Source organism: Tursiops truncatus, chromosome X, assembly GCF_011762595.2.
Source record: "Tursiops truncatus isolate mTurTru1 chromosome X, mTurTru1.mat.Y, whole genome shotgun sequence".
NCBI classification, from domain to species: domain Eukaryota; kingdom Metazoa; phylum Chordata; class Mammalia; order Artiodactyla; family Delphinidae; genus Tursiops; species Tursiops truncatus.
In genome coordinates, this window is record NC_047055.1 from 28,811,871 (window position 1) to 28,835,589 (window position 23,719).

The following is a 23,719-nucleotide window of genomic DNA, read 5'->3' on the forward strand; positions in this document are numbered from 1 at the left end:
AAGTCTGCCTCTGAGTTTATTAAGTTCTGACTTAAAGAGGCAGAATTTGACAAGTCACAAAAAATAAATTCAATTCACTATTTTTTTAACAGGACAAGCTGGTATTTGGTTTGTAGTGTGAGGCCTCTGTAAAGTTCTGCCCCTTTACTTGTCTCTTTTGGAATACAAAAAAAGTCACTCAAAAGTGAAACTCTTGAAGCTGGTTACTCAGATTAAGGTTTAAAAAAACAGGGCAACCCACCACACTATACTGGGTAAAACCATTTTATTAACTGACCAAAGCACTTCGTTTTGTTTTCTGATTTGAGGTAAAACCATTAAACACAGTTCACAAGAAAATACAATGACTATTCAACTACAAGAAACCTCACTAATTGTTCATATAATACTTTTACAAACTCTTACAACTGTACAGTCTACTTAAGCTAAGTTTATTGTTAACCAAAAGACCAATATCAAAGACCAAGACACTTGACTACTACTCTTGCAGTGGCTATAGTTTTGTAACAACAGAAGAATAACTGTTACTTTATGAATACACTTTAAAAACCACTTGGCTAGTGATGTATTCGGTTTCCTTATTCTTCAGGGGTGTGAAGGCTCTTAGGAGAGCAATCACCTGTTCCTGTTCTGCATGCCCCTCTCTCACGTCCAACCATGTAAAATAACCATGAACGTGGGGACTGGGAAGATAGTCCTACAATCTTAATCTTATTCATGTGTTTTAGGTTTTTATGCAAGCCAGCTGATTTTTTCCAAAGCTTGCTTTTGAATGTTCACATCCTGTTTTAATCCTCACTGCAGATTACTATGTCAGTGAGGGCATCTGAGGGTCCCAAGGAGGACAAGGACAGTGATGCAGACTGGAAACAAAGAAAGTAGATTTCTTGCAATTGAGCCCAGCTTTGAGATTTCGTTTTGTTACTGGACACCTCTCTTTAATCAATACCAAAGCCTGTGGAACACTGCAGATTTGCTTTAGAGGTAGATAAAACAGAAATCATGCAGTTACGTCAATTGAGAAGTAAGGGATTTGGTGTCTTCAGAGAACATCATGACTAAAAGTTAATCCTTTTGTTCCTTGATGCTTGAAGGACTTTGCACATTTAACATTTTTACCTGTTTGGGGGCAAATACCCATGTCTTACCTGTCTCTCAGGAAAAAACAAATTCAAATGCAGCCTGTACTGACTACAGATAGAAGAAAAACAGTAATAACATTTGTATTACAGCACTGCAGTTCACTTTCTGAATTTGTGACACACGAACATATCATGCATTCTAAGACAGAAGTTAGCTTTATCAGTGTCACTAGTGATGTTAATTAAAAAAATGTACAGCAAGTTCAAAACTTTTCTAAATATTGAAATCACCGTGTTTTAAAGACAGACTGGAATGTTACAAATGATTCTGCAAAATACAAAAATAGATATGCGTCCACTGCAGGCTTTAATCACTTTTCCGCGCACTCTCATCCTTTGGCTCCTCCTCATCTGAGTACACAGTGGGCTCCTCCCCCTCCTTCAGCAGTTTGCCCACGTGATGATACTTGACTGGAAGGAGAGAGGAAGACACAATGGTCACTCTCACGCTTTCGAGAAAATCATGACATTTCATTTGAAAGCACTTGTGAGGCCTGCGAACGACACAATAGCACGTTGGGCTTCCTGAAGGTGGTTTATACCACAGTCCCAGCCAAGTCCCAGGGAGTTAGAGTTTTGTGCAGCAGACAGAAATATAGAACAGGTAGCGATGCCTGACAACGAGTGTGCAAGGTAATGTCAGAATGAGTTGTGTTAGTGCATAGGAGGTTTAGCAGAGCAAGGGCTTGTTATGAGTTAGGTGGAAGGGTTGCAGAACACTTTGTGGGAGAAGGATATGCTTTGGAAAATGTGTAGAAGGACTCGGGGAGGGAGGGGGTTCCAGAAAATGCAAATACCACACACAAAGGCATGCAGGTGTGACCGAATGTATCTGGGGGAGCAATAAAGAGACCAAGTTGACCAAGTTGGTAGACTGGGAGTAGCGCTAGCCAAACAGGGTGGGGAAATCCTAAGACAGATGTGGAAAGCCAGCCTGAGGAGTCCGGACTTGTCCCATGGGTGTGGCAAAGGGCGTTGAAAGTTTACGACAAAGGAATGACAGGGTAAAACAGTGCTGTGGCCACTACAGTATCACTGTGTATAGAGGGCACGGCAGATTACGGTTAGGAGAGCCCAGGAGCAGGGTGACCAGGAGGCCAGCGGGTGGATCCACATGCAGAGGAACAAGAGCCAGGAGGAGGGGGTGTCCGTGGGGATGGGAAGGGAAGGCTATGAGACACGTAAAGGAAGCTGGAAACATGAGTAAATGAAGTGAAAACTGGAGATTCCGTGGACCGAAACGGGGACTCTGGAGAGGGAGCCACTCTGGAGGGGCACGTGACTGGAGACTGACAACAGGGACTGGAGAAGTGAAATTAGCATTGGCAAGAAGCAGGTCCCTAGAAACGTTTGAGAAAGAAGGTTCAACGGAATCGTGGGGCTAGAAACCATACTGCAGGGAGCAAGGAGGGATGGAGCAATGGTTAGGGACAACCGCGGATTACTAGATGGCTGTCTGACAGTGAAGGGAAGGAGTGATAACAGTCTAGTGGGTGAAGGGGAGAGCAGGAGACGGAATTCTCCCCCAACACGGGGCAACAGCTATACGTGGTTAAAGGGAAGTGCTAACAGAGACCAGAGAGCACTGGAGACTTTGGAGAAAATAGATTTAAGAGGGCAACCAGACGTAAGGGACCTGAGAAGGGATGGAGTCAGCAGACAACCACCATATTGCCTGTATTATTAGGGCCAAGCTAACGTAGGGTTCATCATCTCAGTGTCAAAGGCCAAAAGAACTCCTCTTTCTGAGTATCGGTAGGAATTAGAGGGGTAACCAATCTGTTTAACCAGGCAACCGGAGCTACTTTGGTGTGAAATAATCGTCAGGAACAATTGGAACTTCCCTATTTGAACATTTTATAAAAGTCCCTAGATGCCTGGGGCTGTGCAAGACAAATAAAAGCCGCGTGGCGCCTCAGAGACCTGCCTTAAGGGGAATCCACGCCAGCTCTGAGTGTAGCTGAAGTGTCACAACAGTATTTGGGGCTAGCCTTAGTTTAAGGGGTTGGGGGAACCACACTTTTTACCCCACTGATGAAGGCAAGCACTAGAAAATGGAGCTCTGTAAGTTATGAATTACGACTCATTGGTTTCATATAGAAGAATCTATTGTTACAAAGGCATCCTGAAGATGCAAAAAATGAGGGACTGTTAGATAGCTGAATTATGTTTTCAGAGTAAAAAGACTTGCTCTGGACTTGAAAGCTATTAGTCTGCTCGGGATCCAGACTCTAAAGGTAGAGCCATACCTGGCTAATTATTAATCCAGAACTCTCTGAAGTCAGCATTGTTTTCAAAGAAAATGGTTGGATTTAGCCCAAAAAGCCAATAATATTTAACAGATTATAGAGAATGGCAAATAGAAAATGACATTTACAATGAAAAATCCCCCTCAAGGAAGTGGTCACTGTCTTTATATACTGTTTCAAAGCTGGGAAAAATTATTATTCAAATTCTTAGCAGTGAAATATTGCTAAAGTGATCATCAAACACTTGGGTTGGACAAAAGCCACTTCCCCAAATCTCAAAATACGAACTTAACCCCCATCCTTACTTCCCCGCAAAGACCTCAGCCCATACCATAAGCCAGGAAACAAGTGTCTCCTTTTTGCTTTCTTCTTAAAAACGCAGACACCATTGTTGCCGGGCAGATTATAAACATCATTTGTAGATGAGGCCTATAGTTGGGCTCAATTAGATTCAAAGAGAAGCTGTTTTGTAGAATACAAGTCTCTCTTTCTTTAACAGAAATGTGGGCTGCTTTTAAACGGCAAGTTCTACAAGTGAGGGCTTATGAAAATTCCCTCTTTCTGTAGCCAAGATGGCCACTCTCCTTTCCCCTGCACACCAAGCACCAAATCCTATTGTGAAATCTATGCAAACCTCTCAAAAATTTAAAAAAACAGAAACCCAGGTTTCCACAGAGAACTAGCTAGAAATCGGTATGCAATCACGGCAAGTGACTCAGCACTGCTGCAATTACTTCAAGCCATGAACTTGATCCGTCCAAGATTCAGGAGCCTATCAAAATGCTTCCCAGTTGTAGCCTGCTTAGTAATAACTATTGTACCGCCGTGAATCCCATTACTGGTAGAAATTTGATCCAGGCACAATTAAAAAAACAAAAAACAACCGCTTACAAGTGAACTGAGAGTCCCAGTCATTCAGGGTCTCCTGCTGGGCAGGAGTGAGGTCAGAAAGGTCATCGTACTCGTCCTTCAGTGCTTCCTTATCCAGGCAAAATGTGGCAAGGCCCCTGGATGCGTCTCTTCCGGCAAAGACCCCGTATGGCCCCTCTTTAAAAAAAAAACAACAAAACAAAACCAAAGTCGATTATTTATTAGGCAGTCAATTTCTCTGTGGTTCACACACAGAAAATGGCTTCCTTACCCATTAACATGGAGAGCCTGCTTTTTGAATGTCAGATTCCATTTGGAAACCATAAGTAATGTTGATCCTTTGATCATTACCTAGTGGATACTGAAAGACCTGTTGTCATTAAACTTTTAAACAACTAAAACTAAATCAAAATGCTATACATTAGCATTCATTTCTTGTGATTTTCAAACGGCTAATAAAAAAGCCATAAATGATTATCTCCTGGGGGGGAAGGTGTTAGTAGGGAATGATCCAAGATAATAGTGAATTCGTGGGTCAGAATTCAACTTCTGGATATTGAACCTGGAGCCTGGCTCTGTTCTAGGCACTTGGGCTGCATCAGTGAAAGTTACGGATTCTGAAGATAAGAAACACTAAAGTGTAAATGAAAACATCTTCTTATAAACATACTCTGATACAATTTAATGAGTCAAGAGCATCTTATAGAGATCTTTGGTTGCACGACTAGACCGTGTTAAACATTAACATGTGGCATCTGCAGGAGAAATCATTTTATGAATATCAGTGGTTCAGAAATCTATCCACAGGTTACATAATCTTCAGTGTCAACAAAGGAGATGGCACGGGGCTCAGGTTTGTCACCCTGTTTTGGGTGGGCTTGAAGACTGTGAAAATTCTATAAGATATCTGAATGCTATTATACGTAGTATTATGCTATTATATATGATACTAAATTTTTGTCTAAGAGAGCAGTGAATCATTCTGTAGGTACTTAAAGTGGATTTTTAGACATATTTAAATATTGCACAAGTAAATGAAGAGAAGCCAGTGTACTTTAAACAATGTGTTGTTTCCCCAAAGGTGGACTGAGTAGCAAGTCTGACATGAAAAAGTTTGTAGGTAACCACCATGCCAAGTATGAGAACAGATCAAGTTTCATTACGACCTGGCCACCTGAAACCTCAATCCACTAGGATTCTTTTATTTTTACAAATTAGATGAAATGTATGATCAACTTTAAAATGCCAAAGAAAAATGGTTATTTTTAATCATCATTACATACTACCATTTCCACTAGAGAAGGTAAATAGGCCAAGTGTACGGGTTTGGACCTCACCATTTCAGAAATTATGGTCACAGAATACTTAAACAATCTGAGGGGAGCATTGAAAGTCTTTGAAGTATATATATTATTCACCAGAATGTAGAGTCACTAGAATGTAAGCTCCAGGAGCAGATTTGTGCCTGTTTTGTTCACTGCTATATTCCCAGCACCCACAAAAGTGCCAGGCATACAATAATATCATTAAAAATAATAATTAATTTTTAGGAATCCTTTATAACATCAAGTATAATTTCCAAATGATATTGTCACATATTCATGGCCTCACCGGACAATAGTGCAGGTAGAGACTGAAAGTTCTCACAATGGGCCATCCTTATCATTTTAAAGAGGGGCAACTAAGGCCCAGAGAGAACAGTGTTTTGCTCCAGGTCACACAGCTGGTCAGTGATCCAACCAGGCGGAGAACCCAGGTTGCCTGACTCCCAGTTTGGGGCTCTGTACACAGGCCTACATTCCTCTCAATGACTTTGCAAACTACAATCATATGATGATGCTCCAGGCACACATTTCACTTGCTTTATGGTGTAGCTCAGTAAGAACAGATATTGACACGATTATGCTTACTGATAATGCCTTTAGGTGTGCCACTGTAAGTGACAAATAACGTAGGTGTGGTTTTCAAATTACCTTGACCATTACATGCCTACAGAAAGCAGGTCTTCTAAAATCCTCCACGAGGAAGAACTGCTAAGTGGGAGAGTTCCTTAAGAACCTTAGCACATCTGATTTTGATGAGCTGGACTGGGAAAGTAAAACAGACCAGGAGCGGGAATGAAGGCAGGTCACTGTCTGCTATCCTCTCCCTCATCTCCAGACCAGTGGCCATACTCCCTGAGCCCCCTTATTTTTAGAGGCATCCATATTGGAGGAGCTAAAATCTCTTCTTCCTCCTCTGATCCAAACATTCTATAAAGCAGAACTTTCCAAACCTGGATTCTTCTCGAATTTGCCTGGGGGTGGGTGTGTTAAAATGCAGATTCCTCGATCTTCCCCCCCTCCCGCGGTTAGGGAGATTAGGCCAGGAATCTGTGTTGTACCTCAAGCGCATCAGGTGATTCTGATCCGCAACCAAGCTTGGAAAAGCCTCATCTCCAAGGCCCCGTCAAGCCTGTCCCCCTCCAACAGCTCAGCAGTCACCCACCCCTCATTTCCCCTCCGGTTGGCTTTTCCTGAAATCCCCACACCCAGCGGCCGTCATAGCCCTACCCTCTTGTTTCTCCGGATCCTCCCATTTCTCCCTCCCTCCATTTTAATTTTTTTTTTTTTTTTTTTTGGCTTCTAGTCCTTTCTCTCCTGCTACGGAGTATAATACTGTGCTACCTTCTCGTCTTGCCACATTCCTGTCGTCCGCTACATTCAGCCTTCCTCATCCAGCTCCCTTCCCCCATGGAGCCTCCCTTGTTCACCTCCCAGCCTTCCCCGTCTGCCACACACAGCACGCGCGCACACACATACCAAACACATGCCACACACATACCTGACACATGCCACATTCCTAGCGCACGCGCGCTCACGCACACACACTCATACGACAAGCCGCATACACCGAATACGCACACACACATCACTCAGCGCCACGCACAATGCTCCTACCTGCTGCTAATCCCATCTCCGATTCCCTTCTCCCAGAACCTCACATTCCACCATGGCTACTCCTGGCGTCATCGGCCTTCGCGTCCCCTCCAAGGCTGGACCTCCCTACCTCCTCCCGCCCTCCCCCCCGTCAGGTTTCCCTCGAGACACCCTCATTTCCTTTCTCCAGCTGGACACCATCCCCTCCTTCCAGGAACCCTCAAACCCGATACCTTCGAAACCCCCCAACACTGCGCTCTGCTGTACCACCACCCCCGGCCTCCACCTTCCAGCCTCGCGACCTCACCCACCCGCCCCCGGCTTAAGCGCTTCAGCCGTCTTCCTCCAGCCCACGCCGGGGCTGGCGGCGCGGACCGGGAATTCTGCGTCCCCCACTGGCCCGCAGCCCTTCTAGGACGCCTCTTGCCCCCTGCCCGCCCGGGGAGCCGCCCTGCCCCGCCCTCCCCGGCTTGCCGCCATTCCGCCCCCACCTCCCCGGGGGCGCCCCGCTCCCCCTCGCCTCTCCGGGACCCAGCCCCGTGCCGGGGCCCCTTCTTTTGTCTTTGGGGCCCCCGGCCGGCCGCCGTACCAGGCCCGTAGAACTTGCGGCCTTTGGTCACGTCGAACACCTTGCCGTTGATGGCCATGAGTATACGCGGGTCCTGGACGCCGTCGAAGCGCCGCAGCTCGGCAGGGGTGAAGTCGCGCCGCTTAAGGCGGGGCAGCGGGGGCGGCTCGTCGTCGTCGCTGTCGCTGGCCGTCGGCTGGTCCCCGCGCACGATCTTGTAAAGCAGGAAGATGCAGAGGCCGAGCAGCAGCAGGTTGAGCGGCGACGTGAAAATCTCGTGCAGCAGCCCGCCGCCCTCTAGCTCGCTCGGGTCGGCGCCGGTCCCCGCCACATCCTCGGCAGCCATTATCGCTAGAGCAAAGGTTGGGCCGGGATAGGGAGGGCTCCGGAACTGGCTTTCTCCTCCCTCTCCGCGAGCTAGTGGCGCGCGGGGCCCGGCGGACAGTGACTAGCCAGCGGAGGAGGCGGAGCCAGGCGGTGGCGGGGCCGGATGGGCGGAGCCTCTCAGCCCCGCCTCCCCGCGGCCTCCGAAGCTCCCGGCGCTGCTCAGTCGGGCCCCGCCTAGGTCAGGCCCCCCACCTTGCCTCGGGATAGTGGCTCCCCTCCCCCAGCCGGATCCTGCATACCCAGGCGCCGAGATTGCGGAGCACTCCCTTCAGCAATACCTGCGAGGCCTGGCCCCAGCCTCACGCCATCCCCACGCCATCCTCTAGCTAACCGCGACGCAGCACGCTGCCCTCCTCCGCACCCCCAGTTGCTCGTCGCACACCGACCCGCTCGGCCTTGCCAGGTTCTGTGTGAGGCCCCGTCCGCCACCTGATGCGAGCGAAACACTTCAACTCCATTTCCCCTGCTTTAAGCTTCTCCCCGCCTTCCAATCCGAAGACTCATCTTTCCCCGGCCAACCCTTGGGACCACGAGGCTCTCTTAGGAGACGGGAAACTCACTCCTTGAGCTCCTTTCCCACCCTAGAGACCCAGACTACCCATTTTCACCTTGGGAATCCCCATTCGCTGCCCTTGACGACCTTTCTCCAATCCTCCCCCCACCAGATGCTGTGGGGCAGACACCCCCGGGATAGCTAAAGTCAGTGCACAGGCCTCATCTGACAGCTCTCCCAATATCTGGGGAAAACAGATCGGATCGTCCGATTTGCTTTGGGTTCGTTTTTGGAACACTAAATCCTTTTGCAGTCACTGATTTGCTCAATCTCATTGCAATCACTGATTTGCTCTTGCATCAGCAAAAAACGTTCTGTTGCGTTTTTTTGTTTGTTTATTTTTGTTTGTTTTGCTCGGAATAATGACCAGAGTTTCTTTGTTTGGCAGCGTTCTTCTATTTGAAGTCGGTCGAGCTGTCCTTGGCAGTCACAATAGCCCTGTGCTGGAGCCCAGAGGAAGGTGGGAGTTTGGAAGGATCCTAGGTTTGGTCCCTTCGTTTCCTCGGTATTTCATCCGGCCTTTGATGTGCTAACCGGCTGCACAGGAGCGGCCTTACGGAGGAAGCAGAGTCTATACCCTTCAGAGTCCTAATCTGGCCGCCCTCTTTATGGTGGCAGGGGGAGGGGAGCGGAAGCAAGGATAGAGAGAAGGGGGAAAAATAATTAAAACCAAGCCATGTACACATCTGCAGCCCAGAGCAGTACTTTTCCATCAAGAGTTCTTGCACAAAATTTACTCCCCCTCCCAACAGGCAGGAGACTGGAGAGAATTGGCTTCTTACCTCAGAATTTGAAAAATTTCTGGCACAAACTGCTTCCATCCCTGCCCCCACCCCATCTTCTTAAATCGTTTAAAAAGTGCATATGAACTGAACAATCTTTAAATCGGGCCCACACACTTTTATTCACAGATCTAAATTTAGGATTAGCTGAAATGGCCTTTCCAGATCTTCCGTCAAACCTCTTCAATTTAATCAAGGGGAAACAGGCTGAGACTGGGGGCACTCGGCTGTAGTTAGAACCTAATTATCTTAAAAAAAACTGTGTACGGCCAAGACATTTAAAAAACCAAAAAACTTGTGAAAAATATTTACATTTGCAGCAAATATGGCAAAGGGTTAATATCTTTTAAGAGCTCATTTCGATTGACAAGAAAAATCTAAGAGTCTAGTCAATGAATGGGCAAAAATTGAAATAGGGAGTTCACGGGAGAAGGGATACCAATGGTGAATAAGCATATGAAAAATGTTCAGTCTCAGCAATGAAAAATGGAGATGACACTGTCACCTACCACTTTCCTATAGAAAGGATAAAAGACACACACACAAAAAAGGTTGGGGTGATATACAATAAAAAAAAGGTTGGGGTGATATACAATGCTGGCCAGAGAGCTGTGCGCTAGACGCTTGTACACTGTTGGGGGGAGTAGACATTGGTATAACCTTTTGTTATCCATAAAAATATTTTCAATCCACTGATCCCACTTCTGGAAATCTACTCTTTGGTTCAGTAATTCCACCGCTAGGAATCTATCCCAAGGAAACATTTAGAAATGCAAATGAAGATTTCATTGCTAAGATGCTCATCAAAGAATCATTTGTAATATGGAAATACTGAAAACAACCTAAATGTTCAACTTCAAGAGATAGCTGACTAATCCACTTGGATTGTGACAAAACCATAAAATGGTGTATGATGCAGCCATCCAAATGTGATCATGCATGACGCAGGAAAATGCTTGTGTTTTAATCTTAAGAGAGAAAAACAGGATACAAAACTATACACAGCATGAACTCAACTATGTAAAAAAAAAATGCATAAAAGGAAACCCGAAAGGAAACATGCTCAAATGTTAACTGTTGTGATTGTTAGCTTCTTCTTTATATTAGTCTACATTTTCCAGAATGAGCACATGTCCCTTTTAGCCTCAGGGGGAAAAATGGTTTATTATTTCTTCTCTGAAAAAGTGTAGAATGTATTATAATACATGTTCACTACAACAAACCTAAACAGTATGTAAGTGTATAAAGTAAAAAGTGAAACTCGTTTCTCCCCCTCCCAGCTCCCCAAACAATCTTTAAATCCGGCCCACACATTAGCAGTTTGGTCTATATGCCTGCAGACATATGAGACACACACACACAGATTTTGTTTTACAAAACTACGGAAATTTTTAAAATAATAAAGGATTCTTCAGGGGTTTTTCCCCCTGACAAACAGAGATACAAAGTAAAAAATAAGAACAAGCCATTAGCTCCCACCCAGATAAACCATGTTGGACAGTTTTGAAAGTTATATTTGTTTAAGTTTATAAAATTCAAACTATGGAAAGATGCAAAAGGTAAATTAAATCCCCTCTTCTCACCCCTGGTTCTCTCCTCAAAGGTAACCGCTATTAAAAGTGGGGAAAACGTCAGACAGAGAAAGACAAATACTGTGTGATATCACTGATATGTGGAATCTGAAAAAAAAAAAATAACAAAACTAAACTAAACTTTAAAAAACAGATTGTGGAATGATGGTTACCAGGGGCTGGGGGTGGGGGGATAGGAGAGATGTTTAAGGACACATATTTGCAACTAGTAGATAAATAAGTCCTGGAGATCTAATATGCAGTACAGTGATCGTAGACAACAAAATCATATTATAAACATTAAACTTGCTAACAGACTAGATCTTAATTGTTCCCACCACTAGAAGAAATGATAATTATGTGAGGTGACAGAGGTTTTAGCTAACACGACAGTGGCAGTCTATAACAATATGAATGTAACAAATCAATATGTCATGCACCTTAAACATACACAATGTTATATGTCACTTATATCTCAATAAAAAGCAGGGGGAAATGTTTTTATGGAGGGATGGGGGTTTAAAAATTTTCACTTATCACAGTCCAGTGTCCTTCCTGCTATACCTCTGTAGCAGGGTACACCCTCGGAGGGTTAAAGGATTAAAGTCCTACTTCATACAGAGGTTAGAAAATTTGTGCCATTGAAAACCTCAAGAAGTGATACAGCTTGAAAATATAAATGCTTTCAAAGCAGATTTGATGTTCAATAAAGCGGGCTATTAGGTAAACACTGAGATGTTGAGATTGTTGAAGGCAAGCCTCCTACCATTCCAGCTCATGTCACAGCGCTCAGTGGGAAGGTCTCGTACAGAGTGACAATTCTCAGGTTCTCTGGAAATAAGCCAGGTGCTCCTGACTAAAAAGCCCTCTCCAGAACATGAGAGTCGCATTATATATATTCTTTTCTTCAAATCAGTGTCTAAAGCCTATGTATTTGACCTGAGAACTACTTATTTCCCAAGATATATGTTAAATCTTTTAATGTTTCCAAACCTCTTGCCTCCTTTAAACTATTTTCAAAGGTTTTAAAGAACTCTTAAAGAAAAATAGGACAATTGACTGATTAGCTAGAAAAGGTGTAGGAAGGAATTCAACCTCACTCATAATCAAATAAACCCAAAGGAGTGTAATAGCAACATATCATTTCTCATCATTCAAATTATTGGAGCATTCTTTTCTACCTTTTGTTGCTTGAAGCTTTTTAAGAACTCAGTGTTGGCAAGCGCTCTGACACAATGCTGGCCAGAGTGAAATTGCTAGGATGAAAGAGTCATCTTGTTCACCAGTGTATTTCCTGTCTGCCATGTAGTAGGTGATCAATAAATATTTGTTGAATTCGATTATATTGTAATAAAATAGATAACTAATGAGAACCTACTGTATAGCACAGGGGCCTCTACTTGGTGTTCTGTGGTGACCTAAATGGGAAGGAAATCCAAAAAGGAGGGGATATATGTATACGTATGACTGATTCACTTTGCTGTACAGCAGAAACTAACACAACATTGTAAAGCAACTCTACTCCAATTAAAAAAACTGATTTTAAAGATCAAAAAAATAAATTACATCGTAAGTGGATGCAGACTTTCTAGAAAGCAGTCTTGGCAATATGCAACAAGAGCCTCAAAGTATTTGTACCCTGTGACCAAAGAATTTATCTTCTAGAAATTTTTTCTAGGGAAGTACTCAGAGATATGAGTAGTGATTTGTACAGAAAAATCACAAAGCCCAATACATGGTAGCAAAGAACTGGAAACCATGTTAAGTATCCAGAGATGCTCTCCATCTCACTCAGAATAAAAGCCCAAAGTTCTTACAGCCGCCTAAAGGCCCTACAGGGTTTGCACCGCCCCACCCTGCCTTTACCTTTAAGGCTTTAGGACCTCATTCCCACTTCCTTCCCTGGTCACTGTGCTCCAGCCACAGTGGCCACCTCGCTGGCCCTTGAACAATCAGGCATATTCCAATTCCTCCGTACTTATGAGACCTTTTGCTGGACTGTTCTTCCCCAGATAGCCTCATGGATCATTCCCTCACTGCTTTCAAATCTCGAAACACCCTCCCCCAACTCTCCTTCCTTCCTTCTCAAATTTATTTTTCTCCATCGCAGTATCGTTTACTCACTTTTTTGGTCATCTCCTCCAACGTGACTGTGAGTTATATGAGAACAGAGATTTTGTTTATTTCCTTCGCTGCTGTATCCCCTGTGCTTAGACTAGTGGCTGGCATATAGTAGGAGCTCAATAAATATTTGTGGACTTGATTTGTCTTTTTTAAATTTCTTTTCATTGAAGTATAGTTGATTTACAATGTTGTGCTAATTTCTGCTGTACAGCAAAGTGGCTCAGGTATACACTTATATACATTACTTCTAAATATTCTTTTCCATTATGGTTTATCCCAAGAGATTGGGTATAGTTCCCTGTGCTGTACAGTAGGATCTTGTTGTTTATCCATTTTAAATGTAGTAGTTTGCATCTACTAACCCCAAACTCTCAGTCCATCCCTTTCCCTCCTCCCTCCCCCCTTGGCAACTACAAGTCTGTTGTATATGTCTATGAGTCTGTTTCTGTTTTGTAGATAGGTTCATTTGTGTCATATTTTAGATTCCACATATGAGTGATATCATATGGTATTTGTCTTTCTCTTTGACTTATTTCACTTAGTATGATAATCTCTAGTTGCATCCAGGTTGCTGCAAATGGCATTACTTTGTCCTTTTTTATGGCTGAGTAGTAGTCCATTGTATATATGTACCACATCTTCTTTATCCATTCATCTGTCAATGGACATTTAGGTTGTTTCCATGTCTTGGCTATTGTGAATAGTGCTGCTATGAACATAGGTGTGCATGTATCTTTTTGAATTATAGTTTTGTCCAGGTATATGCCAGGAGTGGGATTGCTGGATCGTATCGTAGCTTTATTTTTAGTTTTCTGAGGAACCTCCATACTGTTTTCCATAGTGGCTGCACCAACTTACATTCCCACCAACAGTGTAGGAGGGTTCCCTTTTCTTTTGTGGACTTGATTTGAACATGGCAACCCATTATGTTAAATATACATGTATAGAAAAAAATATGAAAGAAATACACATAAAAGTTAATAACAGTTATCTCTGGGTTGTGAGATTATGGGTAATTTTTGCTTACTTTTTTATATAGTGAGCATAAATTTCTTTCATTATTATAGAAAGCAATACAAAGTTCAAACTTTTAAGGGATAAATACAAAATTCCAAATCAACTATACGTCAATAAAATTTAAAAAAATTCCAAAGTTGCCAACTATGTCTTAAGTAATAGGAGTATATGGATGCCACACTTTCAATTTCAGAGACTAGAGTAGGCAGCACTTGGTGCTGAGGTTCTAAAGAGACCCAAAATGGGTGTGCCCGTCACATCCTCTTGACCATCCTCTCTTGAACTCCTGTTTCATGCTAGGCTCTGTGGTAGGTGCTGGGGATTCAAAGTCTTTGCCCCCAAGGAAGGAGCTCACTGTCTAGTAAGGGGAAACAGACAGCCAAAGTGTCATAGATGCTGTGATCGTGGTCTACACACGGTAAGAGGGAGGCAGGCAAAGGAGGGATGAGAGGTCTGATCCAGGAAGGTTTTGTACAAGAGGTGACATTTGAGCTGAGTCCTGAAAATGTTTGCCAGATGGACAAGGAAATTGATGATTTTTCTAGGAAAACCAGTGGTTCTCAAGCTTCGGTGAGCATCGGAATAATTTGGAGAGGGGAGAAGGTACTTATAAAATGTCTATTCCTAGGATCAGCCCTCAAAGATTCTGAGCCAGTAGGTCTAAAGTAAAGTCTGAGAATCTGCATCTTTAGTAATAGCTAACATTACTTGGGCACTTACGTGAGCACTTATTATGTGCCAGGCAATGTTCTAAACCCTTTGTATGGAATAACGCTTGTGCTCCTTTTTTTATTGAAATATATTTGACTTATAACCTCGTGTAAATTTAAGGTATACAGCAATGTTAATTTGATACATTTATATATTGTAATATATTTGCCATTGTAGCGATAATTAGCACCTCTATCTCGTTACCTAATTATCATTTCTTTTTAGTGGTTGGATAACTCTTGGGCTTTGCATAAAACACTCTGAGGCAGATGGCGCGTGGGGCACTCCCTGCGGGAGTGACTGAGGCTGTATTGTGGCCTCACGTCAGCTCAACTTCTCCTTCTGCCTGATCCTGCTTCTTGGCCTGACCATTCAGGCACAGAACCCAAGAACACTCACCAATAAATTTCCTTTGCACTAACCTCCATCACGGAGCCTGTTTTCCCAGGGACCCCAACTTGAGACTCTAACCTTCCGTGATCTGGCCTCAGCCTACCTATCTCCTGCTTTATGTCTTTCTACTTCCTGCTTACCCTCAACACTCCAACTTTACTGAAGCTATAGGAGTGACATGGCCAACATCACAGCTCACACGTGCATTTATTGAGTGCTACAAACACTTTACAAATATTGCCTCATTTATCTCACAAAGAATTAGGCTCTACTATCATTCTCTTTTTATAGATGAGGAAACCGATATACATAGAGGTGAAGTTACCTGCCCAAAGTCACACAGTTAGTTAAGAGGCAGAGCTGGGATTTAAACCCACAAGTCTGGCCCAGGCTTTCCATGAGATCATTTCACTTTTTAGAAATATCATACCAGTAGGACAACTGAGGATGCACTGGAGGGGTGAATGCTAGAGCAGGGACACCAGTGAGGGGCCTAGCCGCAGGAGAGCACGAGGGTGTCAATCAAGACTGTGACAGTGTGGACACACATGCAGGGATGAATAGGATCGATGTTAAGGAGTTGGATGGGACAGAGCTTAGGATTCCTCCTCTACTTGTCCTACTCTCTCTACATCCAATTTATGTCCCAAACCCTTGGTTGGGTGTGTGGACAGAAGCTCTATCATCCACCAAGAGGAGGTATGCGGGGGGAGAGCAAACTTGCAGAAAGGACCTTGTCTTCAGATGGGGGCTGTGTCTTAAAGTGTGGTTCATGGACCAGCAGCGTTGGCTGGGAGCCTGTTAGAAATGCACGATCTTGGGCAGTATCCCAGACCCACCGAAGCAGAATCTCCACTTTAACAAGACCCCACATGCGTCACCTGCACATTAATGTTTGAAAAGCACCGGCAGATATATTTAAAATAGATACCCAACAAGGGCCTACTGTATAGCACAGGGAATGCTGCTCAGCATTCTGTAATAACCTAAATGGGAAAAGAATTTGAAAAGAATACATACATGTATGTGTATAAGTGAATCACTTTGCTGTACACCTGAAACTAACACAACATTGTTAATCAACTATGCTCCAATATACAATTTTAAAATTCTAAAAAACACAAAAAAGAGAAAAGCACAGGCAGAAGGAACATGCTGGAGAGATCTAGTAAAGTAGCCAGTGGAGTACTGGGGCTTGGAGCTCATGCTAGGGGTCTGGACTGGAGACATAAAGGCAGGAGGGATCAGGCTGCGAGTGGGAGTGGAAATAAGTCACTGGCGTTGAATCGGATCACCAGGGAGAACATAGGGCAGAGGTGCTGCCAAGGTTCAATGCACAGTGTGCTAACCCAAGGCTGAAAATTGGTGGCCCTGTGACAAGAACTGGCTCCAATCCATGCTTATTTGACCCTCGCATTTATGTTACTTTAAAAAATATTAGATGTAAACACTTAAGCAAAAGATTTTTACATAAAACCCATATTTCTGACTTCTCTTAAAAAGTGGGATGATCTGGAGATTTCTTTAAAAAACTGAAAATAAAACTGCCATACGACTCAGCAATCCCACTACTGGGCATATACCCTGAGAAAACCATAATTCAAAAAGAGTCATGTACCACAATGTTCATTGAAGCTCTATTTACAATACGCAGGACATGGAAGCAACCTAAGTGTCCATCGACAGATGAATGGATAAAGAAGATGTGGCACATATATGCAATGGAATATTACTCAGCCATAAAAAGAAACGAAATTGAGTTATTTGTAGTGAGGTGGATGGACCTAGAGACTATCATACAGAGTGAAGTAAGTCAGAAAGCAAAAAACAAATACTGTATGCTAACACATATATATGGAATCTAAAAAAAAAAAAAAAGGTCATGAAGAACCTAGAGGCAGAACAGGAATAAAGACGCAGACGTAGAGAATGGACTTGAGGACACGGGGAGGGGGAAGGGTAAGCTGGGACGAAGTGAGAGAGTGGCATGGACATATATACACTAGGGAATGTGAAATCGATACCTAGTGGGAAGCAGCCACATAGCACAGGGAGATCACATGGGTGCTTTGTGTCCACCTAGAGGGGTGGGATAGGGAGGGTGGGAGGGAGACGCAAGAGGGAGGGAATATGGGGATATATGTATATGTATAGCTGATTCACTTTGTTATACAGCAGAAACTAACACACCATCGTAAAGCAATTATACTCCAATAAAGATGTTAAAAAAAGCAAAAGTTGGACGATGTGGCATTAGATCCGCGTGTGGCAACAGTTGACAGAGCCGATTGGCAGCTGCCTCCCTCAGAGGGCGCACCTACAGGAAGCCAGCTGCTCCCTACTGTATCCCCAATGCCGAGACCAAATATCAGTCGTCTTTTAGCATATTTGCTCTGTTTTTCTTAATAGTAAAGAGGAGTCAAATGTTTTTTGTACCCATGACTCCATTGAAAATGGAAGGGGAAAGATAGAGAAGAGGGGAAGAGGGTTGTTACTATCGCTTCAAAAAAAAAAAGAAGGAAAGAGCAGGTTTCTTTGTGAATTCCGGCGCGAAATACATTGTCACGTATCCACCATCCTCGCATGACTCATTCAAATTACTTGCCTGGCATCTATAGGTTGTTAGCCAGTTGTAGAAAGAAACTGAGGGCCAAGGTAGAATCTTGGGGGAAGACTGCCATTTTAGGGAGAGGTACAGGAAGAAGGACCCACCAAGGAGACTGAGATTAAAAACTCCCAGTGATGGGGGACTTCCCTGGTGATCCAGTGGTTAAGAACCCGCCTTTCAATGCAGGGGACGCGGTTAGGGAGCTAAGTTGGGGAACTAAGATCCCACATGCCGGGGAGCAACTAAGCCTGTGCACTTCAACTACTGACCCCGCATGCTCTAGAGCTTGTGTGCCACAACTAGAGAGCCTGCGTGCCACAACTAGAGAGCCTGCGTGCCACAACGAAAAGACCCTGCGTGCTGCAACGATAAATCAATCAATAAATAAGTAAATAAATAAATATTTTTTTTAAAAAAACCAAACAAACTCCCAGTGACGGACAGATGACTAGGAGAGTGTGGTCTGACAGAAGCAAAGGGAGGGGAGACAGTTTCCTGGAGGGAGAGGTTCACAGTGCTGCAGAGGGATCAAGAAAAATGAAGAGTGAAGAGTAAACTGGACTAGGCCACTTGGAAGTCCCAGTTTACCTGTGCCACAGTCCTGTGAGTGTGGGAGCGTGAGAAAGACCAAAGCCTGGTTCCAGGGGCCTAGGGAGTGAGTGGGATGTGAGGATTGAGGACATCCAGCTCTCAAACAATAAGCTTGAGGAGCTTGACTAAAGGGAGGGGATGGAGGACAGAGGGCAGTCGGATTTCTTGGTTTGATTTGTTTTTCTGAGAGCTGTGATAGACTCAGGCTGTAGTCACAGAGCTAGTAGGTGTTTAGAGGTTGAAAAATACAGAAGAGAGGGGATATTAATCAACCCTGTGGCAGGAAGTGAGACAGAAGAGGATGAAATCCAAGGCGACAGGGGTAGGGATCGGAGGCAGGGATTGTACTTCATCCTTTAAGAGGAGGGGGAGAAAAGTGCGGGGACCTCAAGGCAGAGGGAATTCACACCTGACAGCCTCAATGTTTTCCATGAAGCAGGAGGCAAGGTCAACTGCTGGGGGAGTAAAGTGGGGAGTAGTTGGGGGGAAGAGCAGGGAATTGAGTGTTAGCCAAGATTAATATTTTCACCATTCCTTCCATAGGGGCTTTTAGAAACAGGAAGAAACAGGAGACATCCAGGCATTATGTTGCCTAGGAAACTCAGTGGTTTGCTAAAGCAACAGTAGGTTGTTTTTAATCTCGTTAACCCATTCGCATCCATTGTCACTTAAAAGAGAACTGGTGAGTAGGGGTAGAAACAGGGAGAGTTCTGCTTCACAGAGCACACAGTGGGCATCCTCTGTAGCTAAGGGAATGTAGAGGGGCAGGAGTGGCCCTGGGACAAGAGACTCCAATAAAATGGGAGGAATCATCAAATAAGTGGCAGACAGTAGGTGTCAAAGACAAATTTCCTTTATTTCCTTGTGCTTGTGTGTGTCTACCGAGACACACACACACACACACACACACACACACACATACATACACACACACTCCATACCTCTGCATGCGTATAGGTGTGATTCCACTATACCACCAACCAGAAATATATAGTGTTAAAATGTGGGAATTATTCCTTCTTTGATTTTTTTTTTTTTTCTGTGCGGCAGCATAATCTGACTGTTGCCTGTTTTCTCTGCTGTAGCTTCATCACTAAGTAAAATTTATTTTTCTCTCCCTTACTCAATCTTGCCACAAAGGGTGGCCAAGGCCTGTGACATGGAGGTCTGGACCTTACTTGCCTCAGGAGGAGAGTGAACAGGCATTTGTTTTCAAAAAGTCTAGGTTATTGAGACTTTTTGAGAGCTTAGAGCCAGATTGTCTGAGGGTGGAGGGCTCTGGGGCGGGGGTGGGGGGGGGTGGGGGGGGGAGGGCGTGGGGTGGGGGTGGGGGTGGGGGGGGCATGAGTGCAGGCCAGCCCCGGAGAGTGCTAGATCCCCGCAGCTTGGCCCCACACTGGGCATGGAGGCGGAGTCCTAGAGTATCCAGGATCGAAGCCCTGGACCCCTTCAGTTCCCAGAAGCCTGCAGCGGGAGGTGTGTAAATTGTATTGAGGGAGACTTTTCCTCCAGGCTCAGTTGTCCTGCCCAAGGTTATGCAGTGCCTTTAACATCCACATGGCTGAACCATCCCACACTTCCCCTCCCACTTCCCTGATGTTCTTCAGCTCCAACGACCTTTTCCTCTACCCCCCCCCCACCCCCGCCCGCCGTCAGCCACCCTCTCTCTTGATCACACACTAGACCTTTTTGAAAGCACAACTCTGGTTAAACCCAATCGTCCCCTTATTCCCTAATTGCACATAAACGACTGGACATTGTAGCAGAAGGCATCATACTCTAGTGGCTGGTCTCACTTGAAAGAAATTTTTTTGGAAAATAAGAAGTAAAACTGTTTTTATTCACAGATGACACAATCATTTGTATAGAAAATCCAATGGATGCTACAAATAAGCTCCTAGAACTTATGAGTGAGTTTAACAAGGTTGAAGGATACAAAATTGACAAATAAATCTCAATTTTGGGCTTCCCTGGTGGCGCAGTGGTTAAGAATCTGAATGCAGGGGACATGGGTTCCAGCCCTGGTCCAGGAAGATCCCACATGCCTCAGAGCAACTAAGCCCATGCGCCACAACTACTGAAGCCTGCGTGCCTAGAGCCCGTGCTCCACAACAAGAGAAGCCACTGCAATGAGAAGCCCGCGCACCACAGCGAAGAGTAGCCCCTGCTCGCCGCAACTAGAGAAAGCCCGTGTGCAGCAACGAAGACCCAACGCAGCCAAAGATAAATAAAATAAATAAATTTATGAAAAAAAATCTCAATTTTATTTCTATATAATAGCAACGAACACTCAAAAATTGAAACGAAAAAGTTATTGTTTGCAATAGCATCAAAATATGAAATATTTTGGGACAAAAAGGCATACATGTGATTCCATCAGTACAAATCTCCAGAAAAGTCAATCTGATGTGTAATAACAGAAAGCAGGTCAGCAGCTGCCTGGGGGTGGGGAATGGGGAGGGGCTCACTTGAAAATTTTTGACTATAATTCACAAATGGACAATGCAGTCCAACAGTTATGTTCTACAGTCACTGCCACTCTCCTTCTCCCACTCTCTCACTCTCTCCCGCTCTCATTCTCCGGGAGCAGTATCTCACACCACCTCCACTCCTCAAACCTCCCATATTCCCTCTATTCTCATTCTCCACCGATGACCTTGCATTGTATTTCAGTAAGAAAGTAGAAGCAGTTAGATGGAAATTCCATCATCTTCCCACCACCAACTGCCCCCATCTCTGTCGACATTCTCTGTTTACCTCCTTGGTGCAGTGCAGTATCCTTCCTCCTATCAAGGACCTTCCCCTTGGACTCTGAATCCATTTCCCTCACATACTCTGAAGACCTTGGCTGCCACAGTTATCCACCCCCTCTCTCCTGCATATACATATCATCCTCTCTACTTGATCATACCTCTGTACAAATAAACATGCTCCAGTGTTTCTTCTCTTATAAAACCCCTTTCCTTGACCCCAGATCTTCCTTCCAGCTACTGCCCCATTTATCTGCTCCCTAGATCTCCAAACTTCTCACAAGGGTTGTCTGTTCACACACACCATCTCCACACCCTCGCCTCCCATTCTCTCTTCCACCCACTCCGTTGGGCTTTTGCCCCCATCACTCCTTCAAAACCATTCTTGTCTATGCTCCCGATCCCAGGGACATTTCTGTAACCTTGACTTAGTCTCTCAACAGCATTTGACAGAATTGATCTCTGCCCCTCAAGATGCTTTCCTTACCTACTTGGTTTCTGGGATACACATACTCTGATGGTTTTTCTCCTTTCTCACTGGCTACTCCTTCTCAGCCTTTTTTTTTTTTTCTTTTTACGATTTCCACCTCTCTTACGAGATTTTTTTTAAAAGATTTTTTTGATGTCAACCATTTTTTTAAACATCTTTATTGGAGTATAATTGGTTTACAATAGTGTGTTAGTTTCTGCTTTATAACAAAGTGAATCAGCTATACGTATACATATATCCCCATATCTCCTCCCTCTCATGTCTCCCTCCCTCCCACCCTCTCCATCCCACCCCTCCTGGCGGTCACAAAGCACCGAGCTGATCTCCCTGTGCTATGCGGCTGCTTCCCACTAGCTATCTATTTTACGTTTGGTAGTGTATATATGTCAATGTTACTCTCTCACTTCGTCCCAGCTTACCCTTCCCCCTCCCCCTGTCCTCAAGTCCATTCTCTACGTCTGCGTCTTTATTCCTGTCCTGCCCCTAGGTTCTTCAGAACCTTTTTTTTTTTTTTTAGATTCCATATATATGTGTTAGCATACGGTATTTGTTTTTCTCTTTCTGACTTACTTCACTCTGCATGACAGACTCTAGGTCCATCCACCTCATTACAAATAACTCAATTTCGTTTCGTTTTATGGCTGAGCAATATCCATTGTATGTATGTGGATGTGGACCATTTCTAAAGTCTTTATTGAATTTGTTACAATATTGCTTCTGCTTTTATATTTTGGTGTTTTTTTTGTTTTGTTTTGTTTTTTTGGTTTTGAGGCATGTGGGATCTTAGCTCTGCATTGGAAGGCAAAGTCTTAACCACTGGACCACCAGGGAAATCCCTAGCAGATTTTTAAATGTTGGAGTGCACCAGGTATGTCCAGGGCCAGCATCTGTTCTCACTCTCTCCCTAGATAATTTCATCCATCATCCAGTCCTACGACTTAAAATGTGATTCATAGACTTACGACTCACATACTTAAACTATTTACTCTGGTTTTATCCCAGACTTCAGACTCTTCTATCCAGTTAGGCATACCTGACATCAGTAGGCATCCGAATCTTTCCATGTCCCAAATAAGTCTTTCTATTTCATCCTTGTATTAGTCAGAGTTCAGTGGTAAGAAACAGAAACTGTTTAGTTATTTTGAAAAAGGAATTCAACACAGGGAAGTAAGTACTCACAAAATCACTAGAAGAGTTGGAGGAGTAGGGCGGCAGGAATGACTTCCAGGATGCTGCAGCTACGTATGCCCACCAGAGGTGCCTCTGCCCCAGTCAGGGAAGTGGGCAATCAGGAAGCCTCTACCAGGACTATTTACTTCAAGAACACAGCCCCGTAGCTGCAATCCAGGGAAGCCGAGCCACTGCCGTCACCCCCATAAACTGCTTCCCAACATCCAAGAGACTTGCTGAGATATAGGAACACTGAGTTGGGTTGTTGCCATTATTACAACTTTCTCTTGACCACCATTTCTCTTCCTCTCTCTCTCTCCTCAAATGCACATGTGTGCGCACGCGCACACACACACGCACACCAGCTAATGCTTTGTGCGTGCAAGGTACCATTCTATGTTCTGTCGTTATATTATCCCCATTTTACCGATGAGTAAACAGATAGAGGTTAAGTTGCCGAAGATTATATAGCTAGTGAGTTATATCTGCAATTATCTGCCCTGCTTTTATCTCTGAACATTCCTTTGTCAGAGTTTTCCACATAGCTAAAATGCTTCATAAACGTAATTTTATGCATAATTTATTTCACCATTCTCCTAGTTGCATATTTAGGCTTATTTCCAATTTTTTTTGATGAGTACTATGCATACAAATTATTTTGCCTGTTTCTGATCATTTCCTTAGGATAAATTCCTTAAAATTCAACTTCTGGGTCAAAGGCTAGGATGAGTTCTAAAAATAGAATTATCGGGTCAGAAATTGTGAATGTTTTTAATGCACTTGGTGCAACGGTTGATCTTACGTGTCAGCTTGACTGGGCCAAGG

General features: G+C 44.1%; 1 protein-coding gene across 1 annotated transcript; it reads right to left on the reverse strand.

Moving 5' to 3' along the window:
• Positions 1-248: 248 nt before the first annotated feature.
• On the reverse strand, positions 249-8,174 carry PGRMC1 (progesterone receptor membrane component 1). The gene is made up of 3 exons (XM_033849369.2): positions 7,769-8,174; positions 4,283-4,438; positions 249-1,553 (listed from the first exon to the last, which is right to left on the reverse strand). Exons 1-3 carry the CDS (start codon positions 8,091-8,093, stop codon positions 1,450-1,452), a joined length of 585 nt encoding a protein of 194 aa, XP_033705260.1. The 5' UTR covers positions 8,094-8,174; the 3' UTR covers positions 249-1,449.
• Positions 8,175-23,719: the final 15,545 nt, after the last annotated feature.

Excerpts from the sequence above, each read along its gene's own strand:
- PGRMC1 (XM_033849369.2), bottom strand. The coding sequence starts at position 8,093 with ATGGCTGCCGAGGATGTGGCGGGGACCGGCGCCGACCCGAGCGAGCTA. Across the intron at positions 4,439-7,768 it reads CCGCAAGTTCTACGGGCCTG|AGGGGCCATACGGGGTCTTT; the intron begins GTACGGCGGCCG and ends TTTTTTTTAAAG. Across the intron at positions 1,554-4,282 it reads CTGGGACTCTCAGTTCACTT|TCAAGTATCATCACGTGGGC; the intron begins GTAAGCGGTTGT and ends CTCTCCTTCCAG.